This window comes from Penicillium psychrosexuale, assembly GCF_028828465.1.
Source record: "Penicillium psychrosexuale strain IBT 29551 chromosome Unknown utg000004l, whole genome shotgun sequence".
NCBI lineage: Eukaryota > Fungi > Ascomycota > Eurotiomycetes > Eurotiales > Aspergillaceae > Penicillium > Penicillium psychrosexuale.
The window spans coordinates 5,342,027-5,359,146 of record NW_026643189.1 but is presented as its reverse complement, the minus strand read 5'-3'; the positions used below and the strand labels follow the sequence as shown (position 1 = coordinate 5,359,146).

The window sequence follows — 17,120 nt, the reverse complement described above, 5'->3', positions numbered from 1 at the left end:
AGCCCAACCAAGCCTTTTGAAGAGGGCACCAAAGGATAAAATTGCAGACTCGCCATCAACAGCTAAGCGAGGACCTCACTCGCACTCGCGCGTCAATCCTCGGAAGGAAACACCCCGTCGCATCAATCGGCCAGTTAATAAGATCCTGCCAGTCCGGATCCAGAATGTCCCCAATCTCCTGCAGAATCCTATTCCCCCAATCGCCCATCCACCACGAACTCCTAAGATGATGCAGAATAACCGCATAATGCGCCAGAACAACAAGCGCAAATGGCCGGCGCGCCTCAAGTAGCTCCAGAAACTCCGCAGGGATACGGAAACTCCACCAAAAAGCAAAGACCTTCGGCTCGCCGCCCTTCATCAGCAGCTCGAGCGCGTGGCTGAGATGTTCAATGGCCGAGTCATACAGATCCGTCTCGTGCGTCACATCCCGCATAGCCTCCAAGTCATTCTGTCGCTGTAGCGAGAGTACCACTAGCCGCGACATGTCCGGCATTGTTGGGAGCGGGTCTTCGGGGTGGAAGAGCGGGTCCAGCTCGCTCGCCGTGATGCGTTCCATCGAGGCCACTAGGATGCTGACTAGCCACCGGGTCAGCTGGAATACCTCGAAGAACTCATCCAGCACGTCGGGCTGGTCTTCGTCCGAGTCGGTTTCGCTGTCGATCTGGCAGAAGCCGAAGGTGAATACAATCATTATGCAACACAATGCGAAGGTCGCTTGGATTTCTTCTTCCGGGGCATCTTCGGCACTCTCGATGCCGAGGCCTGCTAGCGCCTGTGCTTGGTACGAGCGTGCTGTTTCAAGGTATCGCCAGCGCCGGGAAGATGTACTGGTTGAGGCGAGGTGCAGCGCCGAGAGGGCTAGGATACCTTGGCGAAGGGCTGTGTAGCGGAGGGAAAGCTGGGGGATGGTTGTTTGCCATATTCGTTCGGAGGTAGGGTTCCCAGCCATGGATTTGTAGGTTGTTGTGCACCAGTGCATCATCAATTCGAGGTCTTTTAGGTGAAGGGTTTCTTCGGTGTGGGTTGAGAGACATGGTGGGTGCTCTTGTGGCTGGGAATTTGACTGTGAGGTTGAGGAAGTCGGAGATGATGGCGAAGTGCTAGTTGAGGGGATGAAAGAACCATGCTTGTTGTCTAGCCGAGTCAATCGGGGCCGAGGCGGATATTGACTGAGCATCTTGCGGTCCAGACAGTGCACACAGGTTGAGCTCTGCTCCTTGTACTGTGAGAGTTGGGTTAGCGGGGAGGTGCGAGAGATATAGGAAACAAAGAAGGAGAAACTGGACCCTCCAGTCTCATTATCAATTGAAAGCTCTGAGAAAGGCCCAGAAGCCCTAAGCAGGGGTGTCATACTTTAACGCGCCGGTCACTTTGCATACTCGTCTGGCGTCGCTTATTTGACCAGGAGGATTTCGATTCGCATAATTGCATTGTAAAGGTGCCAGGCTCGAGACCTCGAATGATTATTCGATTCGGGGGTTGCTGTGTATTTGACTCATAATTCAACCTCCAGGTATCCCCCGAAGGAGGAGGAAGAAGGATTTTCTGAGATCATGAAAAAGTCATATCAGTCATAGGCCCAAGCGGTGGGTGTCGATATTTTGATATGTCCATTTTCAGTGCCAAGTCGGCATTCCAAGCACCAAAGAGGTAAAAGTGGCGTTGTTTCCTAAATCGGTAAATGCAGGATGGCTCGTGCTTCAAATGACATAATCATACCCGGCGGGGGCCGTACTCCGTCACTCCGATGGATTTGGTATGTTTAGGAGTACGGACTACTACAGAGTACATATTGCTTAATAAATAATTGAGCACATAGCAGCTAACTAACTAACTAAATAGTCAGCTCTTGTATCCAACATTGGAACCTTAGGTCCGATCCCTATTGCCAACTCAAAACTAACTTCCGATCTTCTCGTATTCCATGTTCCAAACCGGGTGTGAAAATTACTAATGCGCGATATACCCGAGACTCTATCCTAGAAGAGCATACGCAAGCTAGATCCAGCTAGATCCAGCTAGATGCACTAGTAGCAGCATTTTAATATACAACATAGAAAAATAAACGAAAGACCTCGGACAAACCCCACCAAGCCCCACCAGCCCCTAGAAAGAGTCCACGCTAGACCCTCTTCCGGACTAGCACTATGGGGCCGGCCAAGTCTATCCGAAATAAGTTTCAGTTGACAAGCGATGCTTTTCCCCGATCGGGGAAAGCGCATGCGCTTGAACCCCTGTCCCATGCACTTTATGCATGGACACAATCTCGGGTACGTATCTTTCTAGCTCGTGATCTCTCCATGCCCTAAGCTCCTTTCCGATTAGCACCGTTTCGCCGTGGCTCCTTGGACGGTTGTTTTCTTCTTTGGGAACGCTGTCCAGGATTGGTTGTCGCAAATCATTTCCATAGTCGGACAATTCCTGAATGGAGGCATTGCAAGGGTTAGATTGTATTCGTCGATCGGATTTGCTTTGCTTTTACTGATTTCAGTCAATGGAGCCCGTTAAGGTGATGACTGCGCCACTTCCTAGGCTCCGAGATGCTAACTCGCACGCAATCTGGCCCAGGGCCCGGGCTGATTTGCGATCCGCTTAGCCGCGAAGCATTTTCTTTGTTTGGGCTTGGGGAGTAGCGTTGTTGAGTAAATGGCGTGATGATCATGATTCATGCTGTTGACTGAACTCGGAGATGCGCATGACTAGCGTAGACCGACTTTTGGGATTTGACTTCGGCGTCCGGACTCGGGTTTAATGATTAGCCCGCATTTCGCGCTGATAACTTCAGTCCGCCAATAAGCGCATTCTGACTGTCCGGGTGGCGTCGATCTTAGGGTGCTGAGTGCCAGTTCATCGGTATTCTAGATCTGGCCGAGGACACTACGGATGTGATGCCACGTCGAATGTCATCTGGCATTGGCCCTTTTTGGTAACTGCGCGAGGTCCGCACGGGTAGAAGCAATGGTAGCTGCATTAGCCGGATAGCCGGTGACTCCGACGGACGATTCGATATCTCCGTTTCAGAAATCGATTGTCTGATCGCTTTGGCTCACTGCGATGTGCAAAACAGAAGCGGAGCTGCGCGGAGTGATATGATCGCCAAATCCTGCACATAATCCCCATCCCTGGCGCTAACACCTTTGGGGAAATTCCCGGCGATTACCACTTGGTTGCCTGCCAAGATGGGGGGTGTGATCCCTGCTTCCTTGTTTTTGCGTTGATATCGAAACCCAGGCCTCGCTTTCCGACCTGAGACTTGAGAGATATTGGTCCTGATGATACCAGCAGTGCCACTTGATGTGTTTGGTGTGAGGACAAAAGGCGTAATTCATAGGGTTCGTGCATCCTTCCGCTCAAGTTTGTATGAAGTGCCATTGGTCTGCATACCGAAGTTGGGCTGGAGACTGAGAGATTGAAGTTCGGTGGTGGTCTGGCCAGCAGACACATTTTCGATATCCTTGGGTTTATTCGCAGTGGCTTTTTCGACGGGGCGTATATGTGTACCAGTTTTAGGTGTATACGTGCCAGGTCTCTACCGCTGAGAATGGTAATCCGGAGGGCGTATTTCTGATACACTGCACACCATCAGCACTGAGATTGCTGTTGGTACCACCTGAAACCCTGAGTCGAGGAAGTGCAAAATCATCTGGGGGCAGACAGGTGTAATAGTATCGTAAGCGGAAACAAACTAACAGGTTAGCAGCATTTCTCAAATCATCCGAAGGGTAGGTACAGTATGAAATTTGGGATTTGTGGCTGATATCTTACTATAGATCGCAACGTCGGGGCGACCAATATGGAAACACTGCACTCGACCAATATAGCTCAGCCGATCGTCGAGGCCGTAGTTCCAGGCTGTTTGTTAGAGGAGGAATCAGAGGAGAGATAAAGGGCAGTGTTGTCCGGTCAGTTCGTGCCGTAATAGTTGCCATACGATTGGCCGTGTAACACAACTTGGCTGACACCTCCCGCGACGGCACGATCGACTGACAAAGATGCCTCGGGGGAAAGTCGTGTGACTTCACTTCAATATCACGACGTCTATTTTAGGAAATAACCCCATCTTCATGCGAGATTTACTGGCCCGGGGAATTGGCGATGTCTTCGGAGCGCTTCGATCGGGGAGCGAGGGCATCGACACCGACGATATGATCACATATAAGACTAAAGACTGCTGCCAATGCCAATGAGAATAGTAATATAAAATCCCTACTAAGGCCAAGAATTAGCCCGGCGAAAGCCAAACGTAGGCCTACTACGGAAAGAGCACAACTACAACATCTGCTCCTATCCAAAGTCCCCATCGAGCGGCACGCCCGCTTACTTGCGAACGGTTGAGGCCAGCCGTGCGCTATAGCTTAGTCTAGGATGATTATGTTGCCGCTCTTCTAGAGGCAGTTCTTTGCCGAGCGAAGGATGACCTGTGGTTTGGGTAGCTTGCGCTGGCCTCACGCACGGCGTACCTCTTGAAAATGACGTCGCTGCCTGCGTACTCGAGGACGGGTCGATGAGCATTTCGACATACCCAGGTTTAAAGTGTAGAAAAAACGTCGGATTGTTGTCTTAGATCTATAGCTGATTCTCACTGATCCGACCGCAATATTACTGCATCTCCTTTGACAGTTCAGAGGTCATGCGTGAATCCGACCACTTTAGTCAAATACACTTGGCGTGCGAGTCGGTTAGATGATAGATTGTCATTAGCGATGAAGCTTTGCTAATAGGCCGGTAGCTGTGGAGAGTAAGCCCCCAGTCGGGGGTCGGGTGGCGCAGAAGAAGCCCCACAACGATTGGCCATTGGCATTTGCAAATGCAGTATGTCGTAGTATTGTACGGAGTACAATGTGTGGGCATCAACGCCTTTGAGATGAAAGCCTCGTACCTTTCATGGAGTGGCTCTACTGAATCGACCGCTTACCCCAGCAGAGTAGATCTCAATTGGACTCGAGTACCTGCAGCGACTGTCACGGTAATGCCGACGACTGATACAGGTAGTTTTGGGTGAGACGGGGTGTCCACGACTTGGCTGAGACGGTGAAGATGGAATGGAGGTGTAGGAGGTTGGTGACGGTGCTGAGTTGGGTACCACTTCGGGGAACGTGCACGCCAACAGATTATACGCCACACGTCGACACGAGCAGACAGAATTGAATCATTGCTTAGGATTGGTTCTGTTGGTCAATTGATTCTGACCTAGACTCAAGGAGATAGCAGACAGATCATCGAGGTATAGTCGGAGTATAAAATAAAAAATAATCTCCAGAATGGCGTCTATTTGTAGTTTCCGAGAGAATATCTGGCTACTGTCGAGGTCAGAGTATGCACTTTTCTAAATATCTATTCGCTATATACTAGTTATTCCAACATTTATTACAATGTTTAAAAGGTCAAAAGGTCAAAAGTTCAAAAGTCGAAAATTTCCGTTTGCGGGTTATATGAAGAATTCCGAATGCGGACAACTCAAATTTCGTCCCATTCGTCAGTTGTAACCCGACGGTTTGGGTGGTTCCTGCAGACAACTTGTAACCTCGTCACCTCGAGGACATCTCTTTTTTGTCTTCTTCTTTTCTTCGGTCTTCGCTTGGAAATACTTTTGCTGTTTCCTATTTCCGGTACGTGATATATGGGATATGTGTGAGCCGTGGAAGCCTCAGCGAATCTCCCGCACTTTGACAGCGTCATCGTGCGGTTGACCCAAGAAAGAAGTCTTATAGAAGAAGATGATGCTAACATATCTTCTGTCAAAGAACACCCCAGGACTCTAATATCGCCACTCCCGCCCTCCTCCGAGTTCATTCTACGGTTCGCGAATAAAACTCTCCGACTCTTTCGCTTCGCATTTTCTGCCTGCAATCGGATTCTTCACGCTTTGGACTGATCGGCTTGGATCGGTCTTGGTACAATCCTGGTACAAAGTTCATTCAAAAGACCCGCTGCGTTCTCGCGCCCTTTCTTTGTTCAGCCCCGGAAGTCGATGCTTCAAGTGTGACGTCTGAACATCCCGCGGGGTCGCATGTCGCATCTCCAACCCCCCACCTCTCTTCTCGAACAACCAGGTAGTGAAGATCTATCATAGACCTATAAACCTAGGAACACGTCGTTGGTCTATCAAGAATCATCCTCGGTTCCTTACAATCCGGTACCATGTACGCCGTTGAGGATAGACATCATCCCGTCCCAGCTCCGCTCTCAATGGATCGCATCTCTGCTCCGACCGTCCAGTACCCGTCAGGGTCCAACTCGCTGCGCCAATCCGACCATTTGGCACCCGTGACAAACTACCAAGATGGTCGTTCCTGGTCATTACAAGTGGTGCAGCAGCCGATCCGGGCTCGCATGTGTGGATTTGGCGACAAGGTGGGTGATTTTTCCGACATAATTATTTTACCACCTCTTAACACACTTCCAGGACCGGAGACCCATCACTCCACCACCGTGCATTCGGCTCATTGTGCGCGATGCGCAAACCGATAAGGAAATCGATATCAAGTATGTCGAACCAGCAGCTCTGCACCCCTCGGCTTTCTAACCATCTCGCCCTCTAGTGAAATCGATACCTCATTCTACGTGCTCACCGTCGACCTGTGGAATGCCGACGGTACCAACGAAGTAAACCTCGTCAAGCATTCCGCCACCTCCCCCTCCATCTCTACCGCCATGTCCTCCTCATACCCTCCCCCGCCTCAGAGCGTCTCTCCGACCTACCCGGGCTACAATCAGAACCAGTACCCTGTGGGATACCCCCGCAGATGAACAACTACTACGGTGGTCAGCAGGTGGCCTACCAAAATCAATACGGCCAGCCAGTAACGTACCCCCAATACTACTCCGGTGGTCAAATGCCACCGTCCATGTCGCCCGCTGCGCAGCCGGTCTCTGGTGGAGGTGGACCGGGTGGCATGTTCACTCGCAATCTGATCGGAAGCCTCAGCGCCAGTGCTTTCCGGTTGACAGACCCAGACAACAAAATCGGTGTGTGGTTTATCTTGCAGGATTTGAGTGTGCGGACAGAAGGCACTTTCCGGTAAGTCTAGAATAACGGGGTCACACGACCTAATCGCTAATCAAAATCCAGTCTGAAAATGAGCTTCGTTGACGTGGGTACCTCGTCTGCCGAAACTACCAACGGTCCCCCGGTCATCAATCACGGAACCGCACCCGTTCTAGCCTCAGTGTTCTCTGAACCCTTCCAGGTCTTCTCCGCCAAGAAGTTCCCCGGTGTTATTGAGAGCACCCAGCTCAGCAAGTGCTTTGCGCTACAGGGTATCAAGATCCCCATTCGCAAGGATGGAGTAAAGGGCCCCCGCCGAGGTGGGGATGGAGACGACGATGATGAAGGCGACTATTAAAAGAGCGATACTTGATCCATAGTGCACGACGCGGATATGTGGCACTTGGCTCAAAGTATTGTCTCACCTTTCCTTACCTTTACTTTTTTCTCCGCCTTGCTATGAATACGACATGGGGATGGTGGCGCGTGGCTTACGGTGTTCTGGGCAAGACTCGGGCTTGCAGGTTTCTATATTGCTACACGGACTGGTGCTGGGGGGTTTTCTGTTTGGTTTTGTTTCTTCCGAGTATTATTTTCCCCCTTATTCTTTTGTTGGCCTCTGGCTGTGTCTATTCATATCCTTCGCGGCTGATTGCCCGCACGTACATACACTTTTTCTTTTCGGCGAATCGAGGTCCGGTTGAATTGCTGAATGCTGAGACTGTTTGCTATAGAAAAAAAGTCGTTTGATATCCAATACACTGAGGTTGTTTAGTTATCTGTTCGGGTATTGCTCTAATACTCGCCTGTAGTATCCACGGGTGTAGGTGAGCTTTGTCTCAGATGGCGTTGTATAAGAGTATAGTATACATACAATATAGTTGTGGTTCAACAATACTATAGCCATTAAACATATATCCGGTCTCAGGTCTCAGGTCTCAGTCTCATGATGTTCTACAGTTCAAAATGTCTATTTGCACTCCTCATACGTTAATATCAATAATATCCACTACCCAGTATAACCTACCATGTCTCACATGTCATCAAAATAGCATGCAATCATCAAGAATCATCATCATCAGCCTACCCACCAATCTTCCAGCAAATTCTAGAAGACAACAAGCAAGCCACATATCCTCTACACAGCACATGATCCACAAAGGACAGCGTAGTACAACAAACCCATATCCGACAACAACCTCGACAATTCCAGCCCACCATCGGCTCACAGAATACGTCACACCGTCCCTGAAAGCCGAAATACACCGGACCTGACAGAAACCCGACAACACCGGACTGTCCAACCCGAGTCTCCCAAGCCATACACCAACCTCAACCTCGACGAATTCCCTACGTCGGACAGTGTACAACGCCCGTGAAACGGACCAACCTCAGCCCTCTCCTGACGGATTCTTATCACCCACAGCCAGGAAATCCTAGCAGCCCTCTGCACTGCATGGTATCTGCAAGGTACTACACTAACACACGAGGTCTCGGGTATGCGCGCTGCAGCGTCGTTAGAGATTATTATTAGATGCGCAGCTGGCAGGCACAAGACCGGATTTTGCATCAGGGTCTTCGGTATTGCCAGATTAGCCGCAGCACCGGCTGTAGTGGGCTGCAGGGTCCGGTGAGACATTGCATATTGCTGCATGTTCGCCGGTTTAGGTTGGGCGTCGGTGGCGTTGGACGGTGTGTGGTTATCCTCTCGGAAACGAGGTCCCTAGAATTTTCTTGGTAATTTGTGGATGCGCTGATGTATCGGGCCGTTGGTGGGTCGAGGGTTGTTTTTCTGGGGAAAGTAGGAGGCGAGGTATCCATGACGCTGGCGGGGATATTAGAGGGTTTTGGATAACGAATAACGTATAACGTATAACGTATAATGCAGAGGTCTTTCGTATATTATTTGCGGGTTAAGCCGACCGTTGATACCTCATTGGCGTGGTGATGTGGTGATTCCAATTATAAACTGAGACAAAAGAAGAGATCTTCACCCGAACTCCAAGGTTGGAATGCAGCAGATAAGTATAGAGTACCTGATGTCTCAGACTCAATGAGACCCCGCCACCTCTCGGCCAAACCCGACAGTCAATGACGGAGAAGTCCCTTGATCTATGGGTTTCCCTGGTTCGGTTTCTCGGATGTGCTGCTATTTATATTGCCCTCCCCTCGTCTATATAAAGAAAGGTACACCCTCCCTTGATTGTGACTATTCAAATCAAAACATCTATCCAACTACACAAAACAACCTCCAAACCTCCAAACCTCTCCAATCCACAATGAAGTTCACACTCACTTCCCTGGCCCTCCCTCTGCTAGCCGCCTCGGCACCAATTAGCCAGTCAACTGCCAACCCACCCTTCAGCGTGATGTCCATCCGCTCCGGCTCGCCCATCCACTACCTACAGCTGAACGCCGCCGGTCAGAAGTTCTACCTCGGCGGAAGCACGGCCACCTACTGCCCAACCCAGGTCACAGACTGCCCACCGGGAAACCAAACCGTCTTCGCTCCTGGCGGCGCCGCTCTGGTAAGTCACGAGTTACACTATCTCAAGCCAACAAATGCACAAAGGAAAACTCACTCTAACAATAAACAGGACACCATGGTCCCCGGCGGCCAGCAGGTCTACATCGATCCCAATGGCGCCCTGAGCTTCACCCAGGCTCACTCAGCTAACATCCCACAGGGGTCCTCGCTCGGCCCGTTCTACTACTCTGCCGATGAACCCTGGGCTCATTACTCCGTCGGCTCTACTGGTTTCATGGCTTGTCCAGCGGATGATAACCGCTGGCAGGTGTTTGCCGCCATTCAAAATGCGACTGTGCCCAATGGTAATGTTGACGAGTGTCTTGGGTTCTCGGCTATCGCTCTGGATTACACTGGGGACGTGCCTGCTTGGCAGTATATCTAGATTAATGATGTGGTTGATGTTTAATGCTTTCTCTACCTTGTTTTGATTTCTTGCATGTACCATTATTGGCACCTTTTTTTATCGTGATCCAGGTTGGGTTTAATAATCTAATAATCTATCTCATGCCTTTCGAGTTCACAGGTTGAATGAAAATGTACTTCGACACCCGCAGTAACGGGCCGAGTCGCTTCAGGAACACCCGTACAGTTTCAAAGTCTACAGTCAGACTCGAAAGTAAGTTCAAGTTGATGGGATTGTGAAAGAAGTGTAAGACTTGTCTCACTCTATCTTAAGCTACTAGGATAGAACAAAGAATATATCTCAAAAGAAGGGGATTGTTACAGGGACCCACTACAGATACCTACAATTTGTATATAAACCGCTAACAAAATTATGTAACTTTTATCACATCAACTACTTCATCGTCAATAACTACTTCTGAACTGGTTCGAAAACTACTCCATCATCATCGAGGGATCTTTGTTTGCTAGATAGCTAAGCGCGAAGGTTCGAGGTTTGCAACGCTTGCAAAGGGCCAGCTATATAAACAGGCTGCTGCCCACTTTGCAACTTACTTCTTCTTCCTTTCTTCATCTCCATTATCTCGTTAGCGGCGACTTTCTGCTCGCCGTGAGGCGCCATATCGATCAACAAGAAAGAGTACCTTTACCTTCAACTAAGGCGGCTTCGCTATTCTTGAGGAACTGCGCAAAATGGATGCATGCTGCGATGACAGATGAGATATTGAGGAACTCAAATTAAACAATCAAAAACTCGAAGCCCACCGACAGGGCCATCTGGATCTTCGTCAAAGGGCCATCTCAACATGGGTACGGGATGCATTGCAGAAGAATACCGAACGACGAAAGGGAGAGATCCGCAGACTCAATAAGGATATCGTCCACGGTGGCGATATACGGTCTGATGCTATGGTTATCACTGAACGGTACAAAAAAACAAGTACCGCGTGAAAATATTTCCATACTCTGTACGGCCTTACTCCAGATAACGTGACCAACCTCGGTATTATCTACAAACTCCCTTGGCACTCTTTTTATTGCTAATATATTCTAGACCAATTGAAATGTCACGCATCCCTACGGGCCTTTGGATCGAGCAGCTTCTATCCTACTTAAGGACGCCCGTGTAAGGCTCCCTGACGAGGGGATGGAGAACAAACGCGTGCAGCTTGTTGACCTACTGCTAAAGGAGAAGTATGACAAGGCCGAGGAGATGAGCAGTACTCTGTGTGGGAACGAGTGATTTATTGCGAAAGAGTAGTCTTAGAACTAACTTTCTTAAGAAACCTTTCTGATCGATAGTTACTACAAGAAGTATTACTTAAGAAGTAAAAGGCTAGTCACTCCTAGGAAGGGTAATAATCTCAAATAAGATATATTTGATTCAAGGGGGCAGCCAACTTGTCTCACTTTATCACATTAAGCTACTAGACCCTCCCCGCCTACGCTGTCTCATGGGGTCGAGAGGGATGAGAGAAAGAAGAGAGAAAGAAGCGCTTTTATATTGCCAGCTCCTACGTGCCTTCCCGAATGAACACTTGCCCTTGCCCTTCCCCTACGAAGTGACTATTAGGATACAATAATCTAGATGTTGTCTACAGTAGAGCTCTATAGTGAACAACGCCGTCAATACGCAACAATTATATTCATGAAAATGCAACTAAGTAACATAAAGGGCGTCTGCTTGTGGCCTATGCCCCAGGCAATAGGCAGAACAGGGTTCATCAATCAATCCACACACTTAAAACCACCATCTAACTATATTTGCAAGATCTAGTCCGAACGGGAACACCTCTCGGAGTTCCTGTGACTCCCTTTTTTATCCAGGCCATTGACCACGGTATGCAGTAGCAGCCTTGGGATCTCCACTGAGTAGATAAGCCTATACACTTATGATGTGAATCGAACCCACGGAGGGTTGACTTGGGGGTTGAGGCACCCATGACTCCCTCGACTCGAGGGTACACACGAGGTGCTATTGCTAACATCCGCATGTGGGACATTGTGCTCGTCTTGGATGCATATCAGACGGCAAAGACCTGTACCAGACTAGCTGTCTGTCAAGAGCATGTTTTGGGCAAGTTATGTCAAGTGACCAGATCTAGTTTCGCCAGATCTTAATCGCCTTGTCTTTGCCTCCACTGGCGATCTTTTGTCCATCAGGACTCCAGTCGACAGCAAACACCTCGTCCTTGTGTCCTGGAAGGTCCATCTTGAGCTTGCCGGTGCGCAGGTCCCAGATCTTGAGAGTGGTATCCTTAGATGAGGACACCAGCATACGCGAGTCTGCCGAGAAACAGCACTGGTAGACTGCACCCACGTGACCGCGGAAGGTGGTGATGAATCTAGGGCGATGTTAGCTGGAATTCAGAAAATCCAGAGGATTCAAGCACTCACTTTCCATCACGGCCGTTCCACAGCTTGACGTGGTTGTCAAATCCGGCTGAGGCGATATAAGCCATGTCCGGCGAGAACGTGACATGGTTTACCTCCTTTTGGTGGCCCAGCATCCGTGCGACAGGCTTGCTCGAAGTGGACGGCTCCCACAGATACATTGTGAAATCGTCACTGGCCGATACCAATCGCTCGACGATAGTGTTGTTCACCGTCGCCGCCTCCTCGAACTTCTTGCGCGCAGCAGCCACCTTCTCAGCCTCGGTCACAGGGACCTTGCCAGTGTGGTCGTGGTAGGCGGTGCGAAGAGCAAAGTCCGTCGACAGCGCGAGGTGATTGACGCGATGGGCATGCGCCGCCAGAGTCTGGAGCAGAGTGCCGTCTTTCGGGTTCCAGATCTTAATGGTCTTGTCGTGGGACGCAGTATAGATCTTGCCAGTACCACCCCATCGCACACAAGTAACAGACGACTTGTGGCCGGTGAGCACATGATCAGTTACTCTCGAGACGACATCCCACACGCGCACCGTCGAGTCCTTGGAGGCGGATGCCAGGCGCGGCCGCCCTGACTCTTGCACGTGGTATGGCTCCCAGGCCAAATTCGTGATCCACTTTGCGTGGCCCTTGAGCCCCGCACCTAGTGCTGTCCCCTGCTTTGCATCCCAGAACCTCACGGTGTTGTCCATGCTACCGGTCGCGATCATGGCACCGTTCGGCGAGTATGCGACTGCCAGCACCCAGCTGGTGTGGCCCTTGAGCGTATGTTTCGGGGTTCCAGTATCACAGTCCCAAACACGAGCAGTTGAGTCTCCACTTCCGGAGACCATGGTGGAGGATGATACTGGGGAGAAGGATGTTGCTAGAATTGCTTCGCCATGGCCTGCGATGGAGGCCGCGCATCGTGAAACGGCTTTCACTCGGAAAACCGCCTGCGGTGTGTAGAAGAGCGATACCGTATCTTCGGTGGACTTGATCCCAGGCTGGAGTAGCGAGTGGTAAACGTCGCGGAGAATGTCGATCGTTTGTTCCTCTTTTTCGGAATGGTAGGCGAATCGGTATGGTACTCGCCCATCATCTTCCTGGAAAAAAATCGACGTCAGTACAACATTCAATTGCCAAGAAGTCACGAGATTCGAATCTTACATTTCCTTGTAATGTGTTGAGCAGAGTCTCCAGGTTCTTCACATTGGCATCGGCGACTGGGACCGAGACCGCAGGCCCGGTGGGCTGGCCGGTTGCTTGGTCGAAGAATTGAACGCGAACACTACCCAAATCGGACGGAATACTCTCAATTTCTTGCTGCTCACGGGCCTTATCAGCCTGGACGAGCTTTTGGCGCTTGCTGGGAGGAGGATAGAGGGTCGACATGGTTGTTGATTTTGAGGTCGATGAGGGAAGAAGAGAAATTTCGACAAGCAAAAATATCTCGACGCTTATCTTATCGGCCCTATCGATGGATCTACGGAGTACATACATAAGGTAACTAACTACAACTAGTTAACTATGTAGTTGACTAGTTGGTTAACTAAGTAGAGGAAACAATCTTAATCATTATCATCAAATAAAACAACACTGTAAACCTTCAGATTTATGTATACGAGGGTTACTGGTCACGAAAGAAGTGTTGGTACCCTCGGGGCCCTGGCTTAGTATCACATGAGCCCCCAACTCGTGGACTGGAACCCCGTCCTCTAGGTACACCCTGCCCCATCTACACCCTCTCGGCCATCGGAGTTGAGCTTCACAATGTCGGTTTATTCACTGAATTCATTGAATTCTCTGGATTCCTTTCCCCCATCGGCCTCTAGATGCACAAGTAAACGTCCGACCACAAGGGCCAGCAGTGTTGCGGCACAGGAGATCATCTGCGCCGTCAGTGAGTCGCGGGGCGTCTCAACCACCGTTGGCCTCGCATTTATCAACCTTGCAACAGCTGAATCTGTGATCTGTCAGATATGTGACAGCCAGACTTACGTCAAAACAATCATCAAGATAGGTGTTTTTGAACCCAACGAGATTCTTTTCATGAACACTGCCAAAGAGTCGAAGCTCCGTCATATTATCGAAGAGAATCTGCCAGATCCCATCTTAACCTTCCTGGATCGCAGGTGGTGGTCTGAAAAGACAGGCCACGAGTATGTGGAACGGCTGGCTTGTCCACAGGAAGTCGGGTCACTCAAGCTGACTCTGGGCGGGAACTATTTCGCAGCGTGTTGTTTTGCCGCAGTATGGACACTATTCATGCTGCCGAAAGAACGGACTTACATAGGAATTAGGTCCTCAAGTATGTTGAAGTCGAACTCCAGCAATCCTTTACCACGCATTCTCTTCGGATACGCTTCCAGCCGTCCGAGGGGTCCATGTTAATTGATTTGTCGACTATTGTGTCCCTCGAACTCATCCAAAACCTGCAAAAGGCGAAGTCCAAGGAAAGTTTGTTTGGACTACTGAACGAGACATTGACGCCTATGGGGGCCAGACTACTCCGAGCTAGCATCTTACAGCCTTCAACAGAACGAGTCAAGTTGACAGCCAGATACAATGCCGTGGAAGATCTGGCCACCAAAGAGGACATGTTTGTATCTGTGAGGCAGGCGCTCAAAGGCTTTATCGATGCAGATAAAGTATTGACTGCGGTAGAGTCTCTGAGGCTAGCTGGTATTGAAGACTCGTGCTAACGGATTATCAAGGTCATCTTGGTTCCCATCAAGTGGACAATCTACCATGTCGAACAGTCAGTCAACAATATCATCATGCTCAAGACTTACGTCTCTGCGATCAAACACATTTTCCAAGCGCTTGGAGCAGCAGAAAGCGATCTGCTACTTACCATACGCGAAGTAGATTCTACGTTCGTTTGGTGTTTTACTCGAACTGATGCATTTTAGTTGTGCGCTCCTGAGGGGCATCGTCCAATTGAGGAGCTGATTGACAGAACTTTGAATGAGCATGTAGCCTACCAGTCAAAGCCACTTGATCTGAGAAACCAGCGCATTTACTGTGTCAAGGTCAGAACTCTACTTCTACACTGGATACAGATCGCTTACATGAATTAGGCCGGAGTTAACAGTCTCCTTGATGTTGCGAGGCAAGCATATAAAGAAGCGAATGCGGACGCCACAGAGATGATTGAGAAATTATCAGGCATGTCTGGAATTATGGTATTTCATGGATCATTCTGACCTATATCAGAGAATTGCGATATGGTCTTAGATTTGAAGTATGACACAGCCCGGCAATACTACATCTGTATTCCTGCTACGGAACTAGGTCCGCTGCCGGATGTTTTTATCAACGTGTACCGCAAGCGAAACCGCATTGAATGTCAGACATTGGATTTGGTCAAGCTCAATCAAAAGATCACCGATTCCCACAACGAGGTGATCAATATGAGCGACCAGACGATCCAGGACCTGATCCGAGATGTGTCCGCCGAAGTATCCGGGCTTTTTCGAGTCAGTGAAGCAATTGCAATGCTAGACATGCTTGGAGCATTCGCTCAGCTAGCAACGAAATATGAGTACATCAGACCAGAGCTAACCGACACTCTCGCCATCAAGGCGGCACGTCATCCGATCCGAGAACAGATTCATCGCAGCAAGTTCGTGCCGAACGACGCATATGCAACACCGCAAACAAGATTCCAGATCATCACAGGTTGCAACATGAGCGGCAAGTCGACCTACATCCGCTCACTAGCCCTGGTCACAGTCATGGCGCAGATAGGCTGCTTCGTCCCAGCTCAATACGCCTCTTTCCCAATCTTTCACCAGCTTTTCGCCCGCGTCTCCACGGTAGATGATCTAACCGCCAACGTCTCCACCTTCGCAGCAGAGATGCGGGAGATGGCATTCATCCTTCGTAACATCCAGCCACGCAGTATGGTCATCATCGACGAGCTAGGCCGCGGCACTAGCACAATCGACGGCCTCGCCATCGCCATCGCGCTAGCAGAAGCACTCATCTGTAGTAAGGCCATGGTCTGGTTTGTCACGCACTTCCACCACCTGCCACAGATTCTCGCGAAGCGCAGCGGTGTGATCAATCTCCACTTAGCAGCAGACATTTCTCCCGATGAATCCAAGATGACCATGCATTACCGCATTGCAGAGGGTCCTGTTCCAGAACGTCGATATGGGCTTGTGCTTGCCAAGCTCGCCAACCTCCCACCTGCCGTCATGGATAAAGCACACTCCGTGTCGGAGGCAATGGACCACCTGGCTAATCGTAGGAACAGCCCGGGGCGTGCTGGTGCTATTTCCCTGAAGCGGAAGTTGCTTTTGTCTCTACGTGAACAATTACTTCTCATCCGTGCCGGTACAAAAGACGGTACAATGGATAACGATAGTCTTCGGGATACATTGATTAAACTCCAGGATGACTTTGCGACCCGCGTGACTGCCATCAACAGAGAAATGGAGTTATGCCCTGATGAGGAAACTAAGACAGTGCCTCTTAGTGAGACTGCTTCCAACTTGTCAGTTCATGCACCTGAAACCCAAGCGTCGGGTTCAAGCAAGAGTGACAAGGGAATGCGGGTGTCGGAGCCCATTGTCGTCGAATCTGATTCGGATTCTAGGCCTGACGATACCACTGACAATGATAGTGTGGTGTTGATTGAATGTTGAAGGAGGATGGTAAGTGAACTGGCCTCTTTATTATCCCTATTCCTGTAGATCATATATGTATACTTCTATGACAGTCTGATGATTTGACGGGTTTTGAAAACCACATTATTCCCTAATATATGATATCAGACACATGAAGTGACAATAACATGGATTACCTCTATACAATACATTG

General features: G+C 49.7%; 5 protein-coding genes across 5 annotated transcripts; 3 read left to right on the top strand and 2 right to left on the bottom strand.

The window, feature by feature from the left end:
* Nucleotides 1–55: 55 nt before the first annotated feature.
* Nucleotides 56–1,434, bottom strand: N7518_007921 (transcriptional regulator family TF; the record flags this gene model as incomplete). The annotated part of the gene is made up of 2 exons (XM_057188848.1): nucleotides 56–1,225; nucleotides 1,357–1,434. The coding sequence occupies 2 exons, from the start codon at nucleotides 1,432–1,434 to the stop codon at nucleotides 56–58; spliced, it is 1,248 nt and encodes a 415-aa protein (XP_057040551.1).
* Nucleotides 1,435–6,144: 4,710 nt separating this feature from the next.
* Nucleotides 6,145–7,349, top strand: N7518_007920 (velvet factor family protein; the record flags this gene model as incomplete). Its single annotated transcript, XM_057188847.1, has 5 exons — nucleotides 6,145–6,357; nucleotides 6,410–6,489; nucleotides 6,546–6,732; nucleotides 6,777–7,024; nucleotides 7,076–7,349. The coding sequence occupies 5 exons, from the start codon at nucleotides 6,145–6,147 to the stop codon at nucleotides 7,347–7,349; spliced, it is 1,002 nt and encodes a 333-aa protein (XP_057040550.1).
* Nucleotides 7,350–9,270: 1,921 nt separating this feature from the next.
* Nucleotides 9,271–9,903, top strand: N7518_007919 (putative IgE binding protein; the record flags this gene model as incomplete). Its single annotated transcript, XM_057188846.1, has 2 exons — nucleotides 9,271–9,519; nucleotides 9,589–9,903. 2 exons carry the CDS (start codon nucleotides 9,271–9,273, stop codon nucleotides 9,901–9,903), a joined length of 564 nt encoding a protein of 187 aa, XP_057040549.1.
* A 2,121-nt stretch (nucleotides 9,904–12,024) lies between these two features.
* Nucleotides 12,025–13,685, bottom strand: N7518_007918 (uncharacterized protein; the record flags this gene model as incomplete). Its single annotated transcript, XM_057188845.1, has 3 exons — nucleotides 12,025–12,268; nucleotides 12,321–13,396; nucleotides 13,461–13,685. 3 exons carry the CDS (start codon nucleotides 13,683–13,685, stop codon nucleotides 12,025–12,027), a joined length of 1,545 nt encoding a protein of 514 aa, XP_057040548.1.
* A 378-nt stretch (nucleotides 13,686–14,063) lies between these two features.
* Nucleotides 14,064–16,945, top strand: N7518_007917 (MutS family protein MSH4; the record flags this gene model as incomplete). Its single annotated transcript, XM_057188844.1, has 6 exons — nucleotides 14,064–14,543; nucleotides 14,594–14,953; nucleotides 15,008–15,157; nucleotides 15,206–15,325; nucleotides 15,374–15,461; nucleotides 15,510–16,945. The coding sequence occupies 6 exons, from the start codon at nucleotides 14,064–14,066 to the stop codon at nucleotides 16,943–16,945; spliced, it is 2,634 nt and encodes an 877-aa protein (XP_057040547.1).
* Between the last annotated feature and the right edge of the window lie 175 nt (nucleotides 16,946–17,120).